At 44.3% G+C, this 20,928-nt stretch overlaps 1 protein-coding gene across 1 annotated transcript in view; it reads left to right on the top strand.

Annotated features, from left to right (window-relative positions):
* EXT1 (exostosin glycosyltransferase 1) overlaps positions 1-20,928 on the top strand; it is a 294,543-nt gene that overhangs the window by 253,372 nt on the left and 20,243 nt on the right. Inside the window, exons 3-7 of the mRNA XM_063131088.1 lie at positions 627-734; positions 9,350-9,469; positions 14,343-14,475; positions 15,366-15,484; positions 16,227-16,322. Of these exons, the coding sequence (XP_062987158.1) occupies positions 627-734; positions 9,350-9,469; positions 14,343-14,475; positions 15,366-15,484; positions 16,227-16,322 (576 nt within the window). The remainder of the gene's footprint in view (positions 1-626; positions 735-9,349; positions 9,470-14,342; positions 14,476-15,365; positions 15,485-16,226; positions 16,323-20,928) is intronic.

The following is a 20,928-nucleotide window of genomic DNA, read 5'->3' as shown; positions in this document are numbered from 1 at the left end:
GGTGTGTGTGTGTGTGTGTTTCCCCTTAAATTGACATTTGTGCAACTTTCAGCTGCAATTGGCGCAAAATGTGGGCATAATATGCTTAATTTGCACACGTCACACCTGCAATTTGTGCAAATTGTAACCATGGTTTGCGCAAATTATGCAAACTGCAGCTGCAATTCGCATAAATGTCAAATTAAAACAACAACGAGAAGAGTTCCCCGTATTTCAGGGAAAAGCCCGTGTGGCAAGCCGAACATGTGGCAAGCCTAAAAAGGGCTGGATTTCCCCCACCCCAGCCATCCCTAGCATGAAGGAAGTCAGCTGTAATCTCGACTGGCCAGGTTCATTTTCAATGAAAATCTGTGACCCGTGGAATTCCCACCTTTTAGAGGGAATAATCAAAAGGAAATTTTCCTCTGATTCCTGAGTCTACGAGGCTTCCGATTTTGGACCTAGGATTTTCCGATGCGTAATGGGCCTAATGTGTCTGCAATATTGTTCCGCGTTATTCTTGATTATTTCCGCCGAGTTCAATTTCTGCAAAGTATGGCTACAATTTCACTGTCGCAGACCTTGAAGTACCAATTGCGCGACTTGCAATTGTTTCCTTTCCCTGATTCTAATGACTCTCCGTGCAGGCTGCCTGCGTTCCTGTGATGCTCAGCAACGGGTGGGAGTTGCCATTCTCCGAAGTGATTGATTGGAATCAAGCTGCCGTCATAGGGGATGAGAGATTGTTATTACAGGTAAGGGGAGGTGTGGGGAGAAGGCTGGGGCCTTCGTCACATCAGTTGACAACAGCAGCCTTCTTCTACACTTCCAGGAAAGATGTATCCAAAAGGTCATGGCTATAAAAGAGATTTTTATCGGGAGGGATTTGTCTGTGTCATTGTGAATATTAACTCATTTAATAAGGCATCATTCACTTTTCTGACATGAAGGTCACTCAAGCCTCCAAACGTCTTGGTTAAAAATGTAGGCACATCTGATTTCTTTTTATAGACATGCTCAAGAGCTCCAGAGTTGCAAAGTGCTCAGAATGGAAAGTTACTTGCAACTTCCAAATGTTCGTAGTTCGGAAAGGTCTCGTCCTGAGGCTAGGGATGGGCAAATCTCCAGTCCGTGTCAGGGTATGTACTTACCCTGATGTGTGCTCCGTTTCCGCATTACCCTGCAACCCCCCTTTTTAAAATCCTCTCCAAATGCATATTTAAATGGGTATTTTTATGCCTTTAAACTGCCGAGAACTGCACCACAAGGTTCGAGAGGAGTGCAAATTCCAGTAGATGGCTAAGTACAAATCCACATATTACTATGTTTTGTACAGGAATTTGCATAGTTCAAATTCTTCTACCTAATCCCCTTCCCGTCTCCTTTTCCCCTTCCTCTAGCTCAGCTTTCCCCAACCTGAACTCTCTAGATGACCCTGTTCAGACGACATGCTAAGCCACGATGGTTAAGCATTTTGAACTAAACATTGTGGCTTAGGGCGTCATGTGAAACATGAGTTAGCATGTTGTGTGAACCATTCCTAACCATGATGGCTACATGACCATGGTTTAAACACGCTCACTGACCATTTGCAGCAAAAGCATTAGTGGCCTATCCATGGTTTAGTGTTTTGTCTGGACACCTCCCATCATCGCCAGCTTGGCACCAGGTTTGGGGGAGGCTGACCTAGCTTATCTGGGGCTGCCACGTAAAAGACAAGATGTCGGTTGTGATACAAATAAACTAAACTTTATTTCGGGATAACTTGAAATGGCTTCCTATATCATTTTATTTATTGCATTTCTATACTGCCCCATAGCCAGAGAACTTCGGTTATTGGGCGTTATAGAAATGCAATAAATAAATAAATAAATAAATAGCTGAAGCTCCCTGGGTGGTTCACATATCATCTGGAAAAGTGGGAATAGTTTCTTGCCCCTCTATCACTTTTTCTGTGGGATGGCTAAGACAAGCCAGCTTCTCTGAAAGTTACTTTAGGGAGCAGAGAGTGGAACTGCCAGGATCCCAGCCAGGCTGGGCTCACATAAAAACTCTGGGTTGGAGCCAAAGTTGCACAGAGCAGAACTCCACAATCTGGATATTCCTATGGATGAAAGCAGGGGAGGTGATTTTCATAGATTCCCCTCCACCACCACCACCCCACAACATATGTCCCTAAAAAAACTGCTCTAGAGGTTTGGGCCATCCCCACAAGAAACTGCAAGGTGTTGCTTCGGGCTGTAGGGCAGGGGGAAGGAAGTTCCTCCACTGGATCCGCTTTTCCTCCACCAACAGAAGGCATCCTTTCATTCATGGAGATTCCACTCTAGTTCAAGCCCACTGTTTTTGACAACCAACCTTCCCATGTGTGAGGGAGGCAAGTCTCCAACATCTCAGAAAGACATTCCCCCACCAGCCCTGTTTCCTTCAGTGGGAGAGGTCAGGGATGGAACCCTTCTGCATGTAAGACATGTGCTCTACTGACATGTGCTCTATGATTCTATTTAAGGTGGATTCCTGCATTGAGCAGGGGGTTGGACTCAATGGCTTTATAGGCCCCTTCCAACTCTACTATTCTATGATTCTGTGCTGACCCCCTACCCATGCATCCAAAATATTCAAATCTAGCCACTCTTTGAATATCGGTACTGCCAGTGGCAGAATTGGAATCCCCTAGTTGGAGAAGATCAAGGGGTGGGTGTGGGATGTGCAGAATCCCAAATCTTCCTTCCCCCCACCCCACCATCACCCCCAACATGGGCACCTCAGTGTTCCAGTCCTGGCCTTTTCCTGTAATGCAGAATTGATTCTCTTCGCAGCTGCTTCCTTACTAGAGCAACTACTGTACCATTATTAACAGTGGTTTTTAAAGAGCTGGCATCGAGCCCAAATGTCTGCTCTGGGAAATGTTTTTTGTTGTGTTACAGTTTCTCATTTCCCGTTTTAGTTGAGCTCGGATGTTTTTATTTACATATTCTCGGCAGCCTCACACCACTCCAGCACCGGTAGAGATAGAGCTGGGCTTTTTGCCTTCATTTTTACACCATGACTTCCCCTCCCCCTCCTTTCCCTCTCTTCCCTGCTATTACACAAATGAACTGCTATTAAAACGTCATCGCTTCCTAATAATTCTAGTGTATTTGTGGCAGATCAGCCTCGATTCATCATTTCCCACACCTAATGTCTTGGCCTAGAAGACTAATAGCAAATAGCCAAATACGGTTAAAAACGGGAGCTCTGATTTCCGTCCTCATCTGTTATTAAGTGAGCCAGGACACAAAAATATCCTTTGAAAAATATTTTAAGCTTTCCCCTAGCTTTGCAGATACGAGCATCTTGCTTTGTCTGATGGATGTGACGGCTCTTATTCATTTCACATGCAAGTACATATCAAAAGTCCCGCCTGCAAAGGCTGGAGCAAAAATAGCTTAATGCAGTAAACGAACATTAATACTGTAAAAATATCCAACCAGGTAAGAAATGCGCATACTAAAACGTTACGAAAATCTGTCTAAAAGTCCTTAAAAGTTCTGTATACTGTATGTTCGCCAGATATTTTTTGCAGTATACATTTTTTGCTTCCAACGTGGCTTCAAGAACAATTCAACTTATTTACTTTTTTAGGCTGCACTCCTAAATTCACAAACTACTGGGTAAGCCCCATTGAATTGGATGGGACTTACTTCTGAGTAGACATGCATAGATTTTACAGTTACGCTTGGCATTAGATGCTTTATTGTAGGGGCAAGGAACCAATTTTGATCTGGGTGCCAGATTTCTGCAGACCAAACTGTTGGGCTGGATGATGTCCGGGGGGGGGGGGAGGGGCTGCCCTGAAGCCCCTCCTATGACATCATCCCACTCCATTTTCCTTTTCTGCATGCAGAAGAGGCCAGACTCATTCACATCTTGAAAAACTGTAGTTTAGCATGACATCCAAACACAGCCACTAGCTTTGAACAGAGACTTAGCCTGGGCGTATGTGTGTGTGTGTGTGTGTGTGTGTGTGTGTGTGTGTGTGTGCGCATGCGCTGTTTGTTTATTCATTTAAAACATTTCTTGACTGCCTTTCAGGGCCGAAGTCCTCCCAAGGTGGCTTAGAACAACAAAATACATTTAAAAAAGTTAAAATATTAAAAGTATTAAAATCATAAACACAAAAAATAGCAATAAAAACAATAAAAGCCAACAATAAATCTAGCAATAACAAAAATGTCAATAACAGCAACAACAGTAGTCATATCACAAGAAGGCCAATAATATGTTTTCAAGGCCTTCTTAAAACCCTGCAATGATTGAGCATGATGTACATCCGATGGCAGCTTGTTCCAAAGGTGTGGGGCCGCTGCAGGGAAGGCCCTTCTCCTGTATAATCACCCACCTAATTGCTCTAACAGGTAGGCAAATGAGAAGGGCCTCTCTTTCAGGTCTTAAAGTGTGGGCAGGCTGATATGTGTGAAGGCAGTCCTTCAAATAACTTGGCCCCAAACCCCTTAGGACTTTAAAGGTCAAAACCAGCATTTTGAATTGGGCTTGGAAACACACTGGTTGCACTCGTGTCCTGCTTGTGGATTCCTAGTCAGTAGCTGGTTGGCCACTGTGTGAACATGATGCTGGACTAGATGGACCCTTGGTCTGATCTAGCATGGCTCTCCTTACGTTCCTAAGGCTCACCCATAGAATGAGTAGGGACGATTAGGGATTTCTGGGTTTCCAGGCCTGCATCCAACTTTCAAGTGAACGTTAAGAATGCAAGTTTCAAAAGTGTATTTATTTACATAACTATCCAGCATCAATGATCTTAAGATGGTTTAGAAGTATTAAAACAAGCACGATAGTAATAAACACATCTAAGGGCTCATCTGCACCAAGCAGGATATTGCACTATGAAAGTGGTATATAAAAGGCAGGAGCCACACCAAGCAGGATATAGCGGTATAAAAGTGGTATATGGTCTGTGTCAATGGGCCGCAACAGTTGTCAGTGCACTTCAATATTTATTTATTATTTATTTATTTCATTTCTATACCGCCCAATAGCCGAAGCTGTATACCACTATAAAGCAGTAGTGTGGCTCCTGCCTTTTATATACCGCTTTCATAGTGGAATATCCTGCTTGGTGTAGACGTGCCCTAAGACAAGCAGATTTGCTTTAGCAGGTATGTCTGCTTTTTACAAAGAGAGGGCTGAGTCCACTATGAAACACTTTTGACCTTGGCCCATCTACATCTGGGATTTAGAGTTGCCTTGGCATCACAACTGGATGGAGGTGATCACCATGATGTTGACATACCTGGCTATACTCCTCTTGGCCATATTGTTGACAGAGGATCTAACAGTTCTTATATCTCCACTGGGACCCTGGTTATCGCTGACATTTCTTGAGTATATAGATTTACATACTGCTAAAACGTTCTCCCTTAGAAAAGCTTGATTCTTCAAACTGGGGGTCTTTTTGTTGAACCTCATGCAATATATGTTAAAACTGTGAGCTTGGCATAACGAGATCGTTTCCAAAAAGCCCAGCCCAGCCCAGCCCCGAAAGCTGTGAAGCTGTGCAGAGAACAGATGTATTCTAATTAAGACTCTTTTATTGGGAATGAGTGAAGAGAGTGTGAATGAGTGAAAAGGCATTTGCAGGGCGTCATCTCATATCTTACTCGGAAATGCAAAACGGCACGAATCGAAAGCAAACATAGGTAGGTGCCTTCTGCATAATTCACCTGGAGAGAAAAAAGGACTAATTGAATGGCTTAGAAGGAATGCTGCAATCTAATGAGAAAATAGGCGTCATGCTGAAGTAAACACACACCAAAAAACACACAAAGGCAGTGCCAAGAGGGATTTAGATTGAAAGCTTATCCAAATTTGTGCTGGCTCCAGGATTTTGAGGGCCCTTGGGCAAGATACCTGGATGGGCCCCCTCCCTTAATGAGCCCACGTCCTCACCCCCCCCCCCCCGTTGACACCAGCTGCTTTTATTTATTTATTACATTTATATCCCGCCTTTTTTCCTCCAAGGAACCCAAGGCGGCGTACATAATCCTCCTCCTCTCCACTTTTTCCTCACAACAAAAACCCTGTGAGGTAAGTTGAGCTGAGAGTCTGTGGCTGGCCCAAAGTCACCCAGTGGGTTTCCATGGCCAAGTGGGGACTAAAACCCGGATCTCCTGACTCCCAGTCCAACACCTTAGCCACTACACCACACTGGCTCTTCATCCTCTTTCTCATCATTGTTAGTACTTGCTTGCTTGACAGGCAGAGAGCCATAGAGCAAGTAGGCAGAACATCTCCTCCTCCTCCTCCTCCTCCTCCTCCTCACCACCACCGTTATGTGGGCTAGAGCAAAAGCAGGTAAAAGTTCATAGTATAGAGAATGTGGATAGGGAGAGATTTTTCTCCCTCATGATACTAGAACCTGGGGTCATCCCATGAAACTGATTGGTGGGAAATTCTGGACTTCTTCTCACAGCACATAGTTAAACTATGGAATTTGCTACCAGAAGATGTAGTGATGGACACTGCATTTGGGTGGCTTTAAAAAGGGGTTGGATGAATTCCTGGAGGAGAAGGCTGAGAATGGCTACTAGTCCTGATGGCTATATGCTACCTCCAGTATAAGAATGTAAGAAGTGCCATGCTGCGTCAGACTGAGGGTCCATCTAGTCCAGCATTTGGTTCACACAGGGGCCAACCAGCTGTCAACCGGGGACAAACAAAACAGGACACGGTGCAACAGCACCCTCCCACCCATGTCCCCCAGTATCTGAGGCAGTAAGCCTATGTACACCAGTTGCTGGGGAACATGGGTGGTAGGGTGTTGTTGCACCTGTGTCCTGCTTGTGGAGTTTTGGACAACAGCTGGTTGGCCCCTGTGTGAACAGAGTGGTGGACTAGATGGACCCTTCGTCTGATCCAACATGACTCTTCTTATGTTCTTACGTTTTTAACAAGCAGGTTCCAATGGTGAAGAGGAGGAATAACTCCAGAGGGCTCTTGTCAGTGGGCCCCTTCTGGGGTGTGGGCCCTCAGCAGGTGCCCGACTGTGCCTACCCTGTGCCTTGACCCACATAAACAAAAAAAAAAAAACCACCTGGAGATTGATAGAGATAGATGATAGATAGATAGATAGATAGATAGATAGATAGATAGATAGATAGATATAGATAGATAGGCCCCATTCAGACAATACGTTAAACCATGCTGCTTAATCACAAATTAGTTCATGGAATGCATTGTGGTTAAGCAACATGGTTTAGCATGTTGTCTGAATGGGCCCCCCCTGGTCCAGCATTCTTAGCATGGATCCCAGAACCAACAAGCTCTAGGTGGCTCACTGGAAATTGCTCCATGACTCAGAAATAGCGCTTGATATCGTTTTTGTTCCCTATGATCTAGTCCAACCACAACAAACAGGCTAGGTCTCTCAGGTCAAGCACCTTTAGCCTTGAACTAAAATCTGAAATGTACTAAATAACCATATACACCATTCCCTGCCTGATTAGAGAGAATGAAAGCACAGCCCCACATATATGAACTCCGAAGTAAGTCCCATGGAGCTAAATGGGGCTTTCTCCCAGATAAGAAGGTATAGGATTGCAGCTGTCATCTTTTGGGGAAGCTAACAAGATGTAAAGTGAATATGGCCAAGCCTGAACTTTGATATATATTCTTGAGCTGAATGCCGTAATTAAATTGAAGTGGATTTTTGTACCCTAAAATGTTTGGATAGCTGCACAGTCACCATTATAATGTAGACTTGCTCTAGATATAAACAGGGATAGAACAATAAAGACATATCTGCAGAGCCAAATTAATTTCACATCAGTAGCTCTGGAAGGAGAAGTTAAGCATGAATTCACTCCTCAAGGATGTGGTGTTCCTGTTCTCTATTAAGAGTAAAAAATAATAATGCAGATATAGATATAAATTTACATGGGCAGTAAAATGGAAATGCTTCTAGGCCCAATTCAGAAAATTTCTGCCACCCCAAAGGGCTGCACTTCATGCTCCAAAGTAGTTTGGTTTTTTTTTAAAGCATTGATATCCTGCCTTCCCTCCATTCCTGGCCAAGATGGAGTTGTGTTCCAATAGGGTGACCATATGGAAAGGAGGATAGGGCTCCTGTATCTTTAACAGTTGTATAGAAAGGGGAATTTCAGCAAGTGTCATTTGTATGCATGTAGCACTTGGTGAAATTTCATCTCTGTCACAATAGTTAAAGCTTCAGGAGCTATATTAGAGTGGCAGATACAAAAGAGGGCAGGGCTCCTGCAGCTTTAACTGTTGTGATGAAGAGCGAATTTCACCAGGTGCAGCATGCATACAAATAACACTGCCGAAATTCCCTTTTCTATGCAACTCTTAAAGAAACAGGAGCCCAGTCCTCCTTTCCATATGGTCACTCTAGTTCCAACATCCTCTGTAATTCTGCAAAGGGAACCCAGGTGCATCTCTTGCTCCATTGGTGGCCTTAAAAATACTGGCAATGGTGCAGTCATTTGTGTTGTCGTGCAAATTCCGGATACTCCAGCTTCCGAGAGAAAACACTGGGAGGAAGTTGAACCTCCCGGGCTTTGGAAGATGACAGCACATCCACACTGGAGGCAATAGAAACCGGAATGAAGAATGCAACTTCTGCTTATTGAGGGCCAGTTCGTGCAACCAGATTAAAGAGTCACCCCAAGGTGCCTTTGCCCCTCAATATTAATTTGTAAAATGCCTAGAGGAATCTATTTATGAGGTGCTTCATACATTTAAATAACTTTAATAAATGGATAGATCATTTAGCGAAAGTGGTCTTGTGAGAGTGCCTCCTCTAGAATAACGTTTCAAATATATTTTAACAGTCCTGTACTTTAACAGTCTATAAACTTAATTTTAACTTTGCTGTTTTAAATTTGTATTTTAAAATTGTATTTCTGCACTGCTGTTGATGTTATCCTGGTTGTGCTTTTATATTGTATTTTATAGCATGTTTTTATACTGTTTGGTTTATACTTTGAACAGTTTTAATTTTTGTGAACCACTCAGAGAGCTTGCAATAAGTAAATAAATGACCTGGTCCTGGAAAAGTCTCTCCCATAAACGTGGGTAAAGCAGGTTCTCCGGTAGGAAGTGGGACAGAGGCACAGCATTAATGAACCGCCCGCATAATTCAATTTCCAATTACTGTGATCGCGGGTGCCGTTTTCTGAGAGTGTGGATGGTGTGCTGCGTACGAGAGCCAAATGCACTACACACTGATCTATAAAACCTAAACTGATGGTGCTATAAACGGATCATCCGGAAAGGCCCCCAGTAGTGCCTTAATGTTCTCGGGTTGCAATGTTTTCGACACTGTCTGATTTGTTTCAACCTTGTATTACAGATCCCTTCTACAATCAGGTCTATCCATCAGGATAAAATCCTAGCACTTAGACAGCAGACACAGTTCTTGTGGGAGGCTTATTTTTCTTCGGTTGAGAAGATTGTATTGACTACACTAGAGGTGAGTAACAATTCTCTGATATTAGTCAGAGCCGAGGCACTGGCGTTCTCTTCGCCTGGACTTTGTCTGACCTTGGTTTCAGGGGCATGGCGTGGGTCCCCTGGAAAGAGATGTGCACGAAAGTGTGCATGTGTGTGCGCGCACGGGCGTCAGGAATAGGGCAGAAGAAAGTCCTTCAGCATCTATAACTTTTCTTCCCCAAGGAAATATGTTCTTTGTTACAAGGATTGGTGTAAGAAAAAATGACACAATGACAAATGGGAAGCCATCCAGCTTGCAAGGGAAAGCTGACTCCCATAGACTAGCAGATTCTTGGGGGCTTTAGGACTGATAAATCAGTATTCTCATCATTCTTGGTAAATGAGTGGTTTAAGGAACCTTTCTGGAGAAATAGCTTTTTGAAGAAGTAGTATTGTAAAAAGACACACACCCTCTTTTGAGGCAGACTTTCCACCCCAAGGTGTTTTCGTGGTCTTTGATTGGTCCCTGCAGGGGAAACCCAAGACCTATGGTAAGAACTATTTCAGATTAAAGAGGAAGATGACAGAAAACCAACAGGAAACTGCTGAGAAACACAGCTGCCGCAATTTCAAAAGCTTTTCTGAACAGCTGTGGCCAAACATTGCAACACTCCCTTCCGTCAAAATTTGATTTGCTCTTACTTCCATGAATCTCAGGTCTTGTCTACACCAGCCTGATAGTCCAGGTTGGTCACGGCTGAGTCCCTGTGTGTCCAAATGACACAAAGGGACTCCTGGGGGCAGGGGCCGACAGGCATGGGTTTACCCAGAGTTAAAAACACCTGGGAAAACCCAATTCTTTCTGCGGTCTCGGGATCGTCCCAAGACCGCGGGAGGTATGGGTCCCTGTTCTGGCTTCTTCCCTCCTCCCCGCAAGTAGTGGGGGTCAGCAGAGGGAAGAAGCTAGGCCGGGGGCAGTCCAGGGACATTGGGGGTGGGGTGGGGAACAGGGTCGGGCCGAGTTTTTTAAAAAAAACTTACTTTTTGCTGGAGCGCAAGAGCGGTCCAGCTCCTTTTCGTTTAAAAACAAAATGGCGGTCGCAACGTCCCTCCTCCCATCCGGAACATCACGCTTCCATTTAGACACCCTGGGACAATCCTGGAAGCAGGTAAGTGTGGGATAGCCCCTCCCTCCCTCTACACCCTATGGTGTAGAAAGGGCCTCGGTCACGTGGAATGGTGCAAATGTAGTAGAACTAGACCAGATGTGATGTTTATCTAATCCACACCACTTTCCTATGTTGAGATAGACCGTTCTTGATTGAGAATGGACCTAGCTTAGAAATATTTGTATCCCCAATAAAAGTGTGTTCTTGGCGAAACTTCATACTAATGTTAAAAACAGAAATGTACTTTTTAGACCAAATTTGCTGCAGGGGTTTATTTGTTTTTAAATTACCTTTTTACTAAGACAAAGCACACATTTTGCAACATGCGTGGAGCTGTTTTCTCTGTGATTTTATTGTTAGTGAAGGAGCTGTAAATTGGTTCCATTTTTGTCCTTCCCTATATCCTTTCTTTCAAGTCTTCCCTCTGTTCCAGCCGCACAGACAATTAAATGTTGTTTTCATGTCTAGAATAGCCATCTGTTAAATTTGGTATAGGGTCAGGTCCCAGGACCATAAAATAACAGAATCAGTAAGGACGGTCAGCTTGCCTTGAAGCAGGAGGCCCATATGAACATTATCATTGGAAGCCTTTTTCAAAACTAAACTGGGCTGGGTGGTGGGCAAGGGTGTATGGAAGTGCTCGTGTGTCTCAACAGTGAAACAATACTGAGTATAAATGAGGTGATTTTACTCCTCTGCACTGCCACAGGTCAGCTAAACGTGGCATTTCTTCTTGAGGATTGTTGGTCAGCTCTTCTGAGCAAGTGATAGTTGGAACGATAGACAGTGGAACATTTGAACTTGCCATATACCAAGTCAGAGTGATGGTCCATTTATTTTATTTATTTATTTATTTATTTATTTTATTTATTTAAAATATTTATATCCCGCCCTATATCACTAAGATCTCAGGGCGGTGTACAGATAAAAACATACAGTGTAAAACAATAAATATACACAGTTAAAAACAAATTCAACATCTAAGGTCCTCCTCCGAGTGCCTACTCCGAGGGAAGCTCAGAGGATGGCAACAAGGGAGAGGGCCTTTTCAGTGGTGGCCCCCCGACTGTGGAATGATCTCCCCGATGAGGCTCGCCTGGCGCCAACATTGTTATCTTTTCGGCGCCAGGTCAAGACTTTTCTCTTCTCCCAGGCATTTTTAACAGCGTTTTAACAGCATTTAACAACGTTAAGTTTGTTTTTAATGGAGCCCACAATTGTTGTTTTTAAATGGATACCGTTGTTTTTATACTGTTTTTTATGTGTCTGTGTGTGTGTTTTAAATTGTATACTTTTAATGTTTACTATTTTTAAATGTTGTAAACCGCCCAGAGAGCTTCGGCTGTGGGGCGGTATATAAATGTAATTAAATAAATAAATAAAATAAATAAATAAATAAATAAAACCATAATTCAAGTTAAAACAATATATAATTTAAAAGCAGTAGATGCAGTTAAAACAGTTAAAACAGTGTGCCAGTGAGTTTAACCATCAAAGGCTTTAAGCCGGTATAGTTTGCCCTGACTGGCAAATGGGCTCCAGGGTTAGTTATGGTTTTTTCCCAGGTATGCTTGGAGATACTGGTGATTGAACCTGGGATCTTCTGCATGCAAAGCCATGTACTCCACCACGCTGTTCCCCCATAATATAGAACCAGGGGTCATCCCATGAAGCTGATTTGTGGGAGGTTCAGGACAAATAAAAGGTGCATGATTGACATTGGTATAGAGGCATAGGTAAAGTATGGAATTCACTACCGCAAGATGTAGCGATGGCCACCAGTTTGGATGGCTTTAAAAGTGGGTTGGATAAACTCCTGGAAGAGAAGGCTATTAATGGCTACTAGCCCTGATGGCTATGTGCTACCTCTAGTATCCGAGGCAGTAAACCTGTGTGCACCAGTTGCTGGGGAACATGGGCGGGAGGGTGCTCTTGCACCATGTCCTGCTTTGTTGCTTCCTGACCGACAGCTGGTTGGCCACTATGTGAACTAGATGGACCCTGGGTCTGATCCAGCATGACACTTCTTAAGTTCTCCCTAATGGACTTTTCTCTTGGCGGCTTTTGATACCATTGACCATGGTATTTTGCTGGCTCTTCAGGTTAGGTGTAGGATACAGGTGATACAGTTGTTTCACAGTTGCCTGCAGGATTAGTTTCAGACAGTGGCATTGACAGGTTCTGCTTGTCCCCATGGCAGTTGTGCTGCGCAGTCCCACAAGGGTCCATCTTATCCGCCATGCTTATTAACATCTGTTTGAAGGTCATCAGGGAATTTGGAGTGAGGTGTCAGCAGGATACTGATGACACTCAACTATATTTCTCCATTGCTATTTGAGTCAGGTGAGACTGTGCAGGCGCTGAAGCAGTGTCTGGGTTCAATAATGCGGTGGGTGAGGGCCAATAAACTGAGGTTGAATGACTGAATTCAGCACCTGCACATCCCACTTCACTCCGATAAGATGTTCTAAATTGAGTTGAACTTCTCCTTAAAGAACAAGTACATAGCTTGGGGGTACTCCTCAATCCAATCACTTCAGGCCCAGATGAACTTTTTGGCTAGGAGTAACCTTTACCAGCTTTGGCTGGCTCACCAGCTACAGCCTTTCCGGGATGGATATAGTCTGGTCAGAGTGGTTCATGCTCAAGTAACCTGCTGACTAGATTACTTTAATGCATTCTTCATGGGACTGCCCTTGAAGATGCCCCCCAAGAAAAATACGATTGTATTTTCGGATATTTATTTGGGCTGAATTGTGTGTTTTTAATTATATATTTTACGTGTTTGTTCTTTGTCAGCCAGCTTGCTATTAGTGTTGTCTGTGATGAGCACCTTATTCAAATTAAGAACATTTGCATAATTTATTCTGCAGTTTTTACTACTTTGCATAATATATTTTGCCTCTGCTAGTTATGGGAAAGGGCATGGATCTCTAAAGTTTAATGAAGACACCCAGCTTCTGACAACTGACTATCTGCCTAATGAGATTTCACCAGGTTTTCCCCACACACTTCCAAGCATATCTTGGTGACCTTATGGGCTAGAAACTTTCCGTAAAAAAGAAGAGAAAGAAAGCTGAGATTCTCAGGGTCCTGAACTCTGTGCCCAATATGAAATTCTATGCTTTCTTCCATGGTTGCATAAAATCACAGTAATATATTCAATGTAACTGCACCATTGATTTTCTTTGGGCCAGAGATAACTGTGGTGTCATTACATTTTGTTCCCTGCAATTTTTGTTTCTGGCACTATATTGTTTGTGTATTTGTGGGCAGAGGAGAACAGAGGGAGGTGAAGGTTAAAGTCGTCATGATTCAAAAAAGGTACCCATCCTATCTAAATCTACCACTGGGCTAATTATTTTATGCAGGACATCGATGTCAAAATTGCAGAATGGATTAATCAGCCTCGCAACGGACATGCCCATTTTACAAACTAAAAACATTTTTTGACTTTAAATACAGCCATCTAATAAGTTGCTGGGTTGCCACCGTGTCTGCAGCAGCTAATGAGGCAGTTTGAATACCATTATGTGAGGCTTCTAACCCACAGGAACATGCACAAGTTCAGCTTCATCTGGGCTGTTTAATGGAAAAGAGAAAAGATTAAACAGGAATGCTAAATAATCTGCCTCTTGCTGGCTTTTACAAAAGGTGCAGTGATTGCTGTCTGGAGCCAGAACTGCAGCCTCTTCCATTTCTCATTAGGACCTTTGAAAGACGTGTTTATTCCTTATTTTCCAGATTATTCAAGACAGAATATTTAAGCACATATCACGCAACAGCTTAATATGGAATAAACACCCTGGAGGATTATTTGTACTGCCACAGTATTCATCATATCTGGGAGATTTTCCTTACTATTATGCTAACCTAGGTAAGTGATTCCATATTGAGCTTTTCCCCCCCAGCCTGAGACCGAATTCTAATCTGCAGGGCTGGCTCCAGGTTTTTGAGGGACCCCCAGTGAGTCTACCTTCTCATCACCATGGCCACCAGCTGCTCTCGGTCCTCCTCCTCTTTCTCGTCATTGCTAGCGCTTGCTTGCTTGACAGGCAGAGAGCCAATGAGCAAGTAGGCAGAAGCATCTGCTGCTCCTCCTCCTCACCACCACCGTTATCTGGGCCAGAGCAAAGGCAGGTCAACAAGTGGGTTGCCATGGTGAAGAGGAGGAATATCTCCAGGGGGCTTTTATCAGTGGGCCCCTGCTGGGGTGTGGATCCTTGGCAGGTGCCCTTGATGCCGCCCATTGAGGAAAGTTCTCAGGGGCTGCATTCCATCTATGACCCTGTTCAGACAACACACTAAGCCATGGTTAGGCCACTAACCCTTTTGCAGCAAATGGTTAGTACATAAACACATTGGCCTCGTTCAGACGACACGCTAAACCATGCTGCTTAACCACAAAATGGTTAACGGAATGTATTTACCATTTTGTGGTTAAACAGCATGGTTTAGCATGTTGTCTGAACGGGACCACAGTGGTTATGTAGCCACTGTGGTTAGGAATCATTCACATGACTCACATGACACGCTAAGCCATAATGTTTAGCTCAAGATGCTTAACCACTGTGCCTGAGCATGTCGTCTGAACGGGGTCTAAATGTGGGGCTTAAATGAGGTTATTACCAATTTTAAGCCCACATAGAAGCAGTTAATATGTAAACTGCCTTGAGAAGATTGTACCCTTAAAGGTCACATATATATAATAACTAGGCTGATTCATTTACAATTTTTAAATATGTTGTTTTTGGTTTTCCTTTCCAGGTGTCAAGTCCCCGTCCAAATTCACCGCTGTTATCCATGCAGTTACTCCTTTAGTTTCTCAGTCTCAACCTGTGCTGAAACTCCTAGTTGCTGTCGCCAAATCCCAGTACTGTGCCCAGGTGAGAAATTGCACTTGTCCTCCAGACAGTTCAACAATGTGGCATGTCTCCGTAATTGCTAAGAATAAAAATCCAGTTTTGACTTACTATGGCCCTTGCTTCCTGTTGGCAAATTTTGGCGATCTTTCTAATACAGGCTGCCAATACATTCACCAAAATGAAAAGTGATGCAGATGGCCTTTATTACACACGGACATTACATTGAGATGGACCGATAGTCTACCAAGTCCATTGTTGCCTGCCATGGCTGGCACTGCCTTTCCAGGGTCTCCAACTGAAGCCTTTCCATAAGAACTTAAGAGCCACGCTGGATCAGACTAAAGGCCTATCTAAGCCAGCATTCTGTTAGAAAAGTGGCCAACCAGATGCCCATGGGAAGCCTACAGGACATGAGTGCAACAGCACCCTCCCACCCATGTTCCCCAGCAACTGGTGTAGATAGGCTTATTGCCTCTGATACTGGCGGTAGCACGTAGCCATCAGGGTACCATCAGGGTAGCCATCAGGGTTCCTATCTGCCATCGGATAGGAATAGGATTGTTAGTGTGTTTCTTTCTTTAAAGTTCTGGATTGAACGGTGGAGTAGTTAACTTGATGCTTGTGCCTCTCTTTTTGGGCAGTCATCCAGATGTTTTGGACTGCAGCTCCTTGCTGGCTTTGGCTTCTGGAAGTTGTAGCCTATAACATCTGGATGCCTCCAGGTAGGCATGTTACTAATCGCAAGGGTTGTTTCTCTTTTCAGATCATTGTCTTATGGAATTGTGATAAACCCCTTCCTGCCAAGCACCGCTGGCCTGCAACTGCCGTGCCTGTCATTGTCATCGAAGGAGAAAGCAAGGTAGGGGGTGCCCCATGGCTCTTGGGCATGTGAATGGAGTAGCTATGGCTATGGGTGTGTTGTTGGTGTTATTGTTTACCTTTTTTCCCCAGTTTGAAGGGAGGCTTTATTTATTTAAACCATTTTTTCACCCCCACCTTCCCAAAAAGCTCAAGGCAGCTTACAACCCATTTTTTAAAAAACAGAATAAAAACAACACTCGAAACCAACTTCATACACATATTCCCATAATAATAAAGAAAAGCATTCCCAGGTATCCTTCCTGCTACCTCTCAAAACACGCCCCGAGCACCCCAAAATCCCTCAGTGGTTTACAAAGCCTAACAGCTTTCCTAAATGTGAACGTTGTCTAAAGGCCTTCACACAGTTGTACTTCTTGAGATGAGATCATTTCGTAATCGCTATCGAAAGGGACCTGCTCTTCGTCGCAAGCAACATTATCTCTTGTGTTGAGTGAGCACAGAGAAGGATGTGCTTTATTTGGTGTGTTTTCTTTCAATTTTTTTGGTTGCTTAGGAAATGCCTCTTTTTTATACAGTATTAGTTTCAGCCTTCCTCAACCTGGGGCGCTCCAGATGTGTTGGACTGCATCTCCCAGTTGTAGTCCAACACATCTGGAGCGCCCCAGGTTGAGGAAGGCTGAGTTAGTTGATTATGTGCCAGTGTGGTGTAGTGGTTGGAGTGTTGGACTAGGAGTCAGGAGATCCGGGTTCTAGTCCCCACTCGGCCATGGAAGCTCACTGGATGACTTTGGGCCAATCACAGACTCTCGGCCCAACCTACCTCACAGGGTTGTTGTTGTGAGGATAAAATGGAGTAGAAGAGGAGGATTATGTATGCCGCCTTGGGTTCCTTGGAGGGAAAAAGGCGGGATATAAATGCAACAAATAAATAAATGTGCCTTCAAGTCAGCTTCGACTTAATGGTGACCCTATGAATCAGCAATCTGTTGTAAACCACCCTATTCAGATTTTGTAACTTGCTCATATCTTCCTTTGCAGAGTCAGACTATCTGTTGTTTGGTCTTCCTCTTTTCCTTCTGCATTATTGTCTTTTTCTAATGAGTCGTTTCTTCTCATTATATGTCTGAAGTATGACAGCCTCAGTTCCAACATTTCTAGTGAGATTTCTGGCTTAATTTGTTCTAGAACCCACTTATTTGTCTTCTTCGCAGTCCACAGCATCCCCAGCCCTCTCCACCAACACTACAGTGTAGCTAAATGACATACATGGAACCAGCTCAGAACAAAAAGAGAATACCAGGAGAATCAATAAATTCACATCCAAAAGACCTTTGAAACAAAGTGCTTTGAACTGTTGGTGAAAACACTGCCAGTGTGTGTGCATGTGTGCGTGTGTACCTTGTGTGGGAGGCTATTGCACAATGATGGGGGCTGTGATGAGAAAAAAATCAAGGCAGGGTAAAAGACTGTATCAATAGAAATAAAAATGAAGAAACAGAGTCTCAAGATGTTCACAATATTTATTTGTTTGTTTGTCGCATTTATTTCCGGCCTTCTTTCTTTCAAGGAGCCCAAGGCAGCATACACAATCCTCCTCTTTTCCATTTTATCCTCACAACAACAACCCTGTGAGGTAGGTTGGGCTGAGAGTCTGTGACTGGCCCAAAGTCACCCTGTGGATTCCCATGGCCAAGTGGGGACTACAACCCGGATCTCCCGGCTCCTAGTCCAACACTTTAGCCACTACACCACACTGGCTAAAATATATAGTTTTATTCTTCGAAGTAGCCAGTTGTAGTGTAGCAGATACAGATTTAGAACGGGAAACCCGAGTTCAAGTCCCTGCTCAATTAAACCGTGGGAAGCGTCAGTGGACAGATCTGGAACAAGTCGTAGGCATCACCTACTATTGTTGCTGATGTTATTTCTGATCATATTCCATTTTATAGACAAGATTGGCTCCTGAAGCAGCTTACAATTTAAATCCACAGAGATACAATATTGATAGACATATAAGGACATAAGAAGAGCCATATTGGATCAGAGCAAGGATCCACCTAGTCCAGCATTCTGTTCACACAGTGGCCAACCAAATGACCATGGGAAACCCACAAGCAGGACATGGGTGCAATAGCACCCTCCTGCCCATGATCCCCAGCAACTGGTGTACATAGGCATTCTGCCTCCGCTGCTGGAGGTAGCACATAGCCATCAGGACTAGAAGCCATTGATAGCCTTCTCCTCCTGGAGTTTATCCAACCTCCTTTTAAAGCCATCCAGATGCTGGTGTTGGCAGAGGGAGGGCTGTCTTCTTCACCCCTGGTGCTTGATGACACTAGGCTGTTCTGTCCAAAGGGAGGAGATAGATGGCGCTGCAGATGGACTCCAGGGCTTGCTGTTGCTGAAGATGTCAACCCATGGAAGCAGCCCATCTATTAATCTGCTGCATCTTCCGGCCCTTGGATATGCAGTCCAGGGCCAGATCCACACCAAACAGGATATTGCACTGTGAAAGCAGTATGAAAGCATTATATAAGAGGCAGGAGCCACACTACAGCTTTACAGCAGTATTGAAGTGCACTGACAACTGTTTGGGCCCATTGATACATACCATATACCACTTTCATATCGCTTTCATAATGCTATATCCTGCTTGGTGTAGATCTGGCCCAGGTTCCAGGTTCTTCTTTCCAGAGAGCTATGAAATAAGGTGGTTGTAGGTCCGGCTAGAAATAGTACCTGGATCAGTGCTTCTCCAACCTGGTGTCCTTCGGCTAGGGGATGCTGGGAGTTGTCGTCCAACCCATCTGGAGAGTACCAGGTTGGGGAAGGCTGTGCTAGATATTTTATGTCACTCATTCTTCCTCTGCACCAGCGAAATGTTTGTGCAGCATATTTCCAGACCGTGAGCAGCCGGCTGTGCTGACTCCACGGTTTTGTGCAGGGCATTTGAACGCAAAGACTTCTCTCTCTTTTCGCGGCACGCACCTCCGCGGAGAGGCTGCAGTGCGAATGCTAAACGGAGGTAATCTTGCTTTTTGAGCGGTGAGGAGTAGAAGGACATAGTTCGGGGTGTTTTATCAGTCAGCTGTCCAGAGCGGAACGAATTTTCACTCTGCAGGTGTGTGTTTTCCCTCAGGTGCTTTGCCGCTATTGAAAATGTATGGAGCTTGTCTTTGCTGTTTTCTCCCAGTGGGCTTAACAAGAGAAAAGTCAGGGCACTGCTAAGCTGGCCGCTAAATAGGTTCCTGCCTCAGATAGTGTCCGTGTGAGCAATACCAGGAGATTCGCTGCAGGGCTAAGATAGGAGGCTGCTGTTTAGAGATTGCCCATCTCCGTGCCCTTTATTGTCTCTCCCTCCCTCTCTCCCTTTTCCCTGTCTTTCCTTTCTTTCATATATTGGAGAGCCTGAGGAAACAAAACTCCCCGGCAAGTTCTAAAGCCTATGTAGGCACTCGCCTCAGAGCATGTAGGGACTACAAAGCCAGCTCTTATGTGCGGTCAAGAGCAGGCTATTTCTCCTCTTGCATGTCACTCTGTCCTTCAAAATGGATTCCTCTAAATGGGGGAGGAAAATAAAGGGTGTCTTGACTTTAGACTGTCAAAGTGACTCATGAAACCTCTAAAAGCCATTGTAGTGTTGTGGCTAAAGTGTTGGACTAGAAGTCAGAAATTCCGGTTTCTAGTCTCCAGTCAGCTATGGAAGCCCACTTTGGGCCAGTCACAGACACTAGAGGCCTTCAAAAGGCAGCTGGACAGCCATCTGTCAAGGATGCTTTAAGGTGGATTCCTGCATTGAGAAGGGGGTTGGACTTGATGGCTTTATAGGCCCCTTACTATTCTACTATTCTACTCTACTATTCTATGATTCTATGACTCAGCGCAACCTACCTCACAGGGTTGTTGTTGTGAGGATAAAATGGAGAGGAGGAGGATTATGTACAGATCCTTGGGTTCCTTGGAGAAAAAAAGGCAGGTTATAAATACAATAAATAAATAAATAAAGCAGCTTCCCCATCTTGGTGTCCTCTAGATGTGTTGGACTATAACTCCCATCATCCTGGGACCATTGGAGTGATAGAAATTGTAGTCCAACACATGTGGAGGGCACCAGGTTGGGAAAGACGGTGCTAAACCAATAGTCTTCAACCTTTTCAGCTTTAGGACTGACGCATCTTAATCTCAACCATGCATTTGGGGACCCTGTTCTCAATTTTTCGACGTATATTTGGTATGGTGGGAGCGCCGTGCTTTTGACCCACTTAAGGTCAGGCTGCAACCCAGTGGTGGGCCTAACCCAGCAGTTGAAGACCAAAGCAATAAACCAGGGGTAAGCAACCTGGTACCCTCTAGATGGTTTAGCCTACAACTCCCAGAATCCCTGACCGTTGGCCATGGGGCTGATGGGAGCAAACAACCCTAAATTTGGATCCGTGCTGCTTCCTGGACTGATGGGGAGCACATGAGAATATTCCAAGCATATGTGCAGAAACAGTCACCTGACTGGAACCCCACAAAACAAATGTGATCAGCCCTACCCACGTGGTTGGAATATGAATATACATGCTTCATTGACACGGGGTTGCAAAATGCTTCTTTAAAGCCTTCTGTGGCGTTAGAACATGTTGTGTGGTGAATACCCC

This window comes from Elgaria multicarinata, chromosome 7 (assembly GCF_023053635.1).
Source record: "Elgaria multicarinata webbii isolate HBS135686 ecotype San Diego chromosome 7, rElgMul1.1.pri, whole genome shotgun sequence".
Taxonomy (NCBI): Eukaryota; Metazoa; Chordata; class Lepidosauria; order Squamata; family Anguidae; genus Elgaria; species Elgaria multicarinata.
This window is presented reverse-complemented; position numbering and strand designations above follow the sequence as displayed.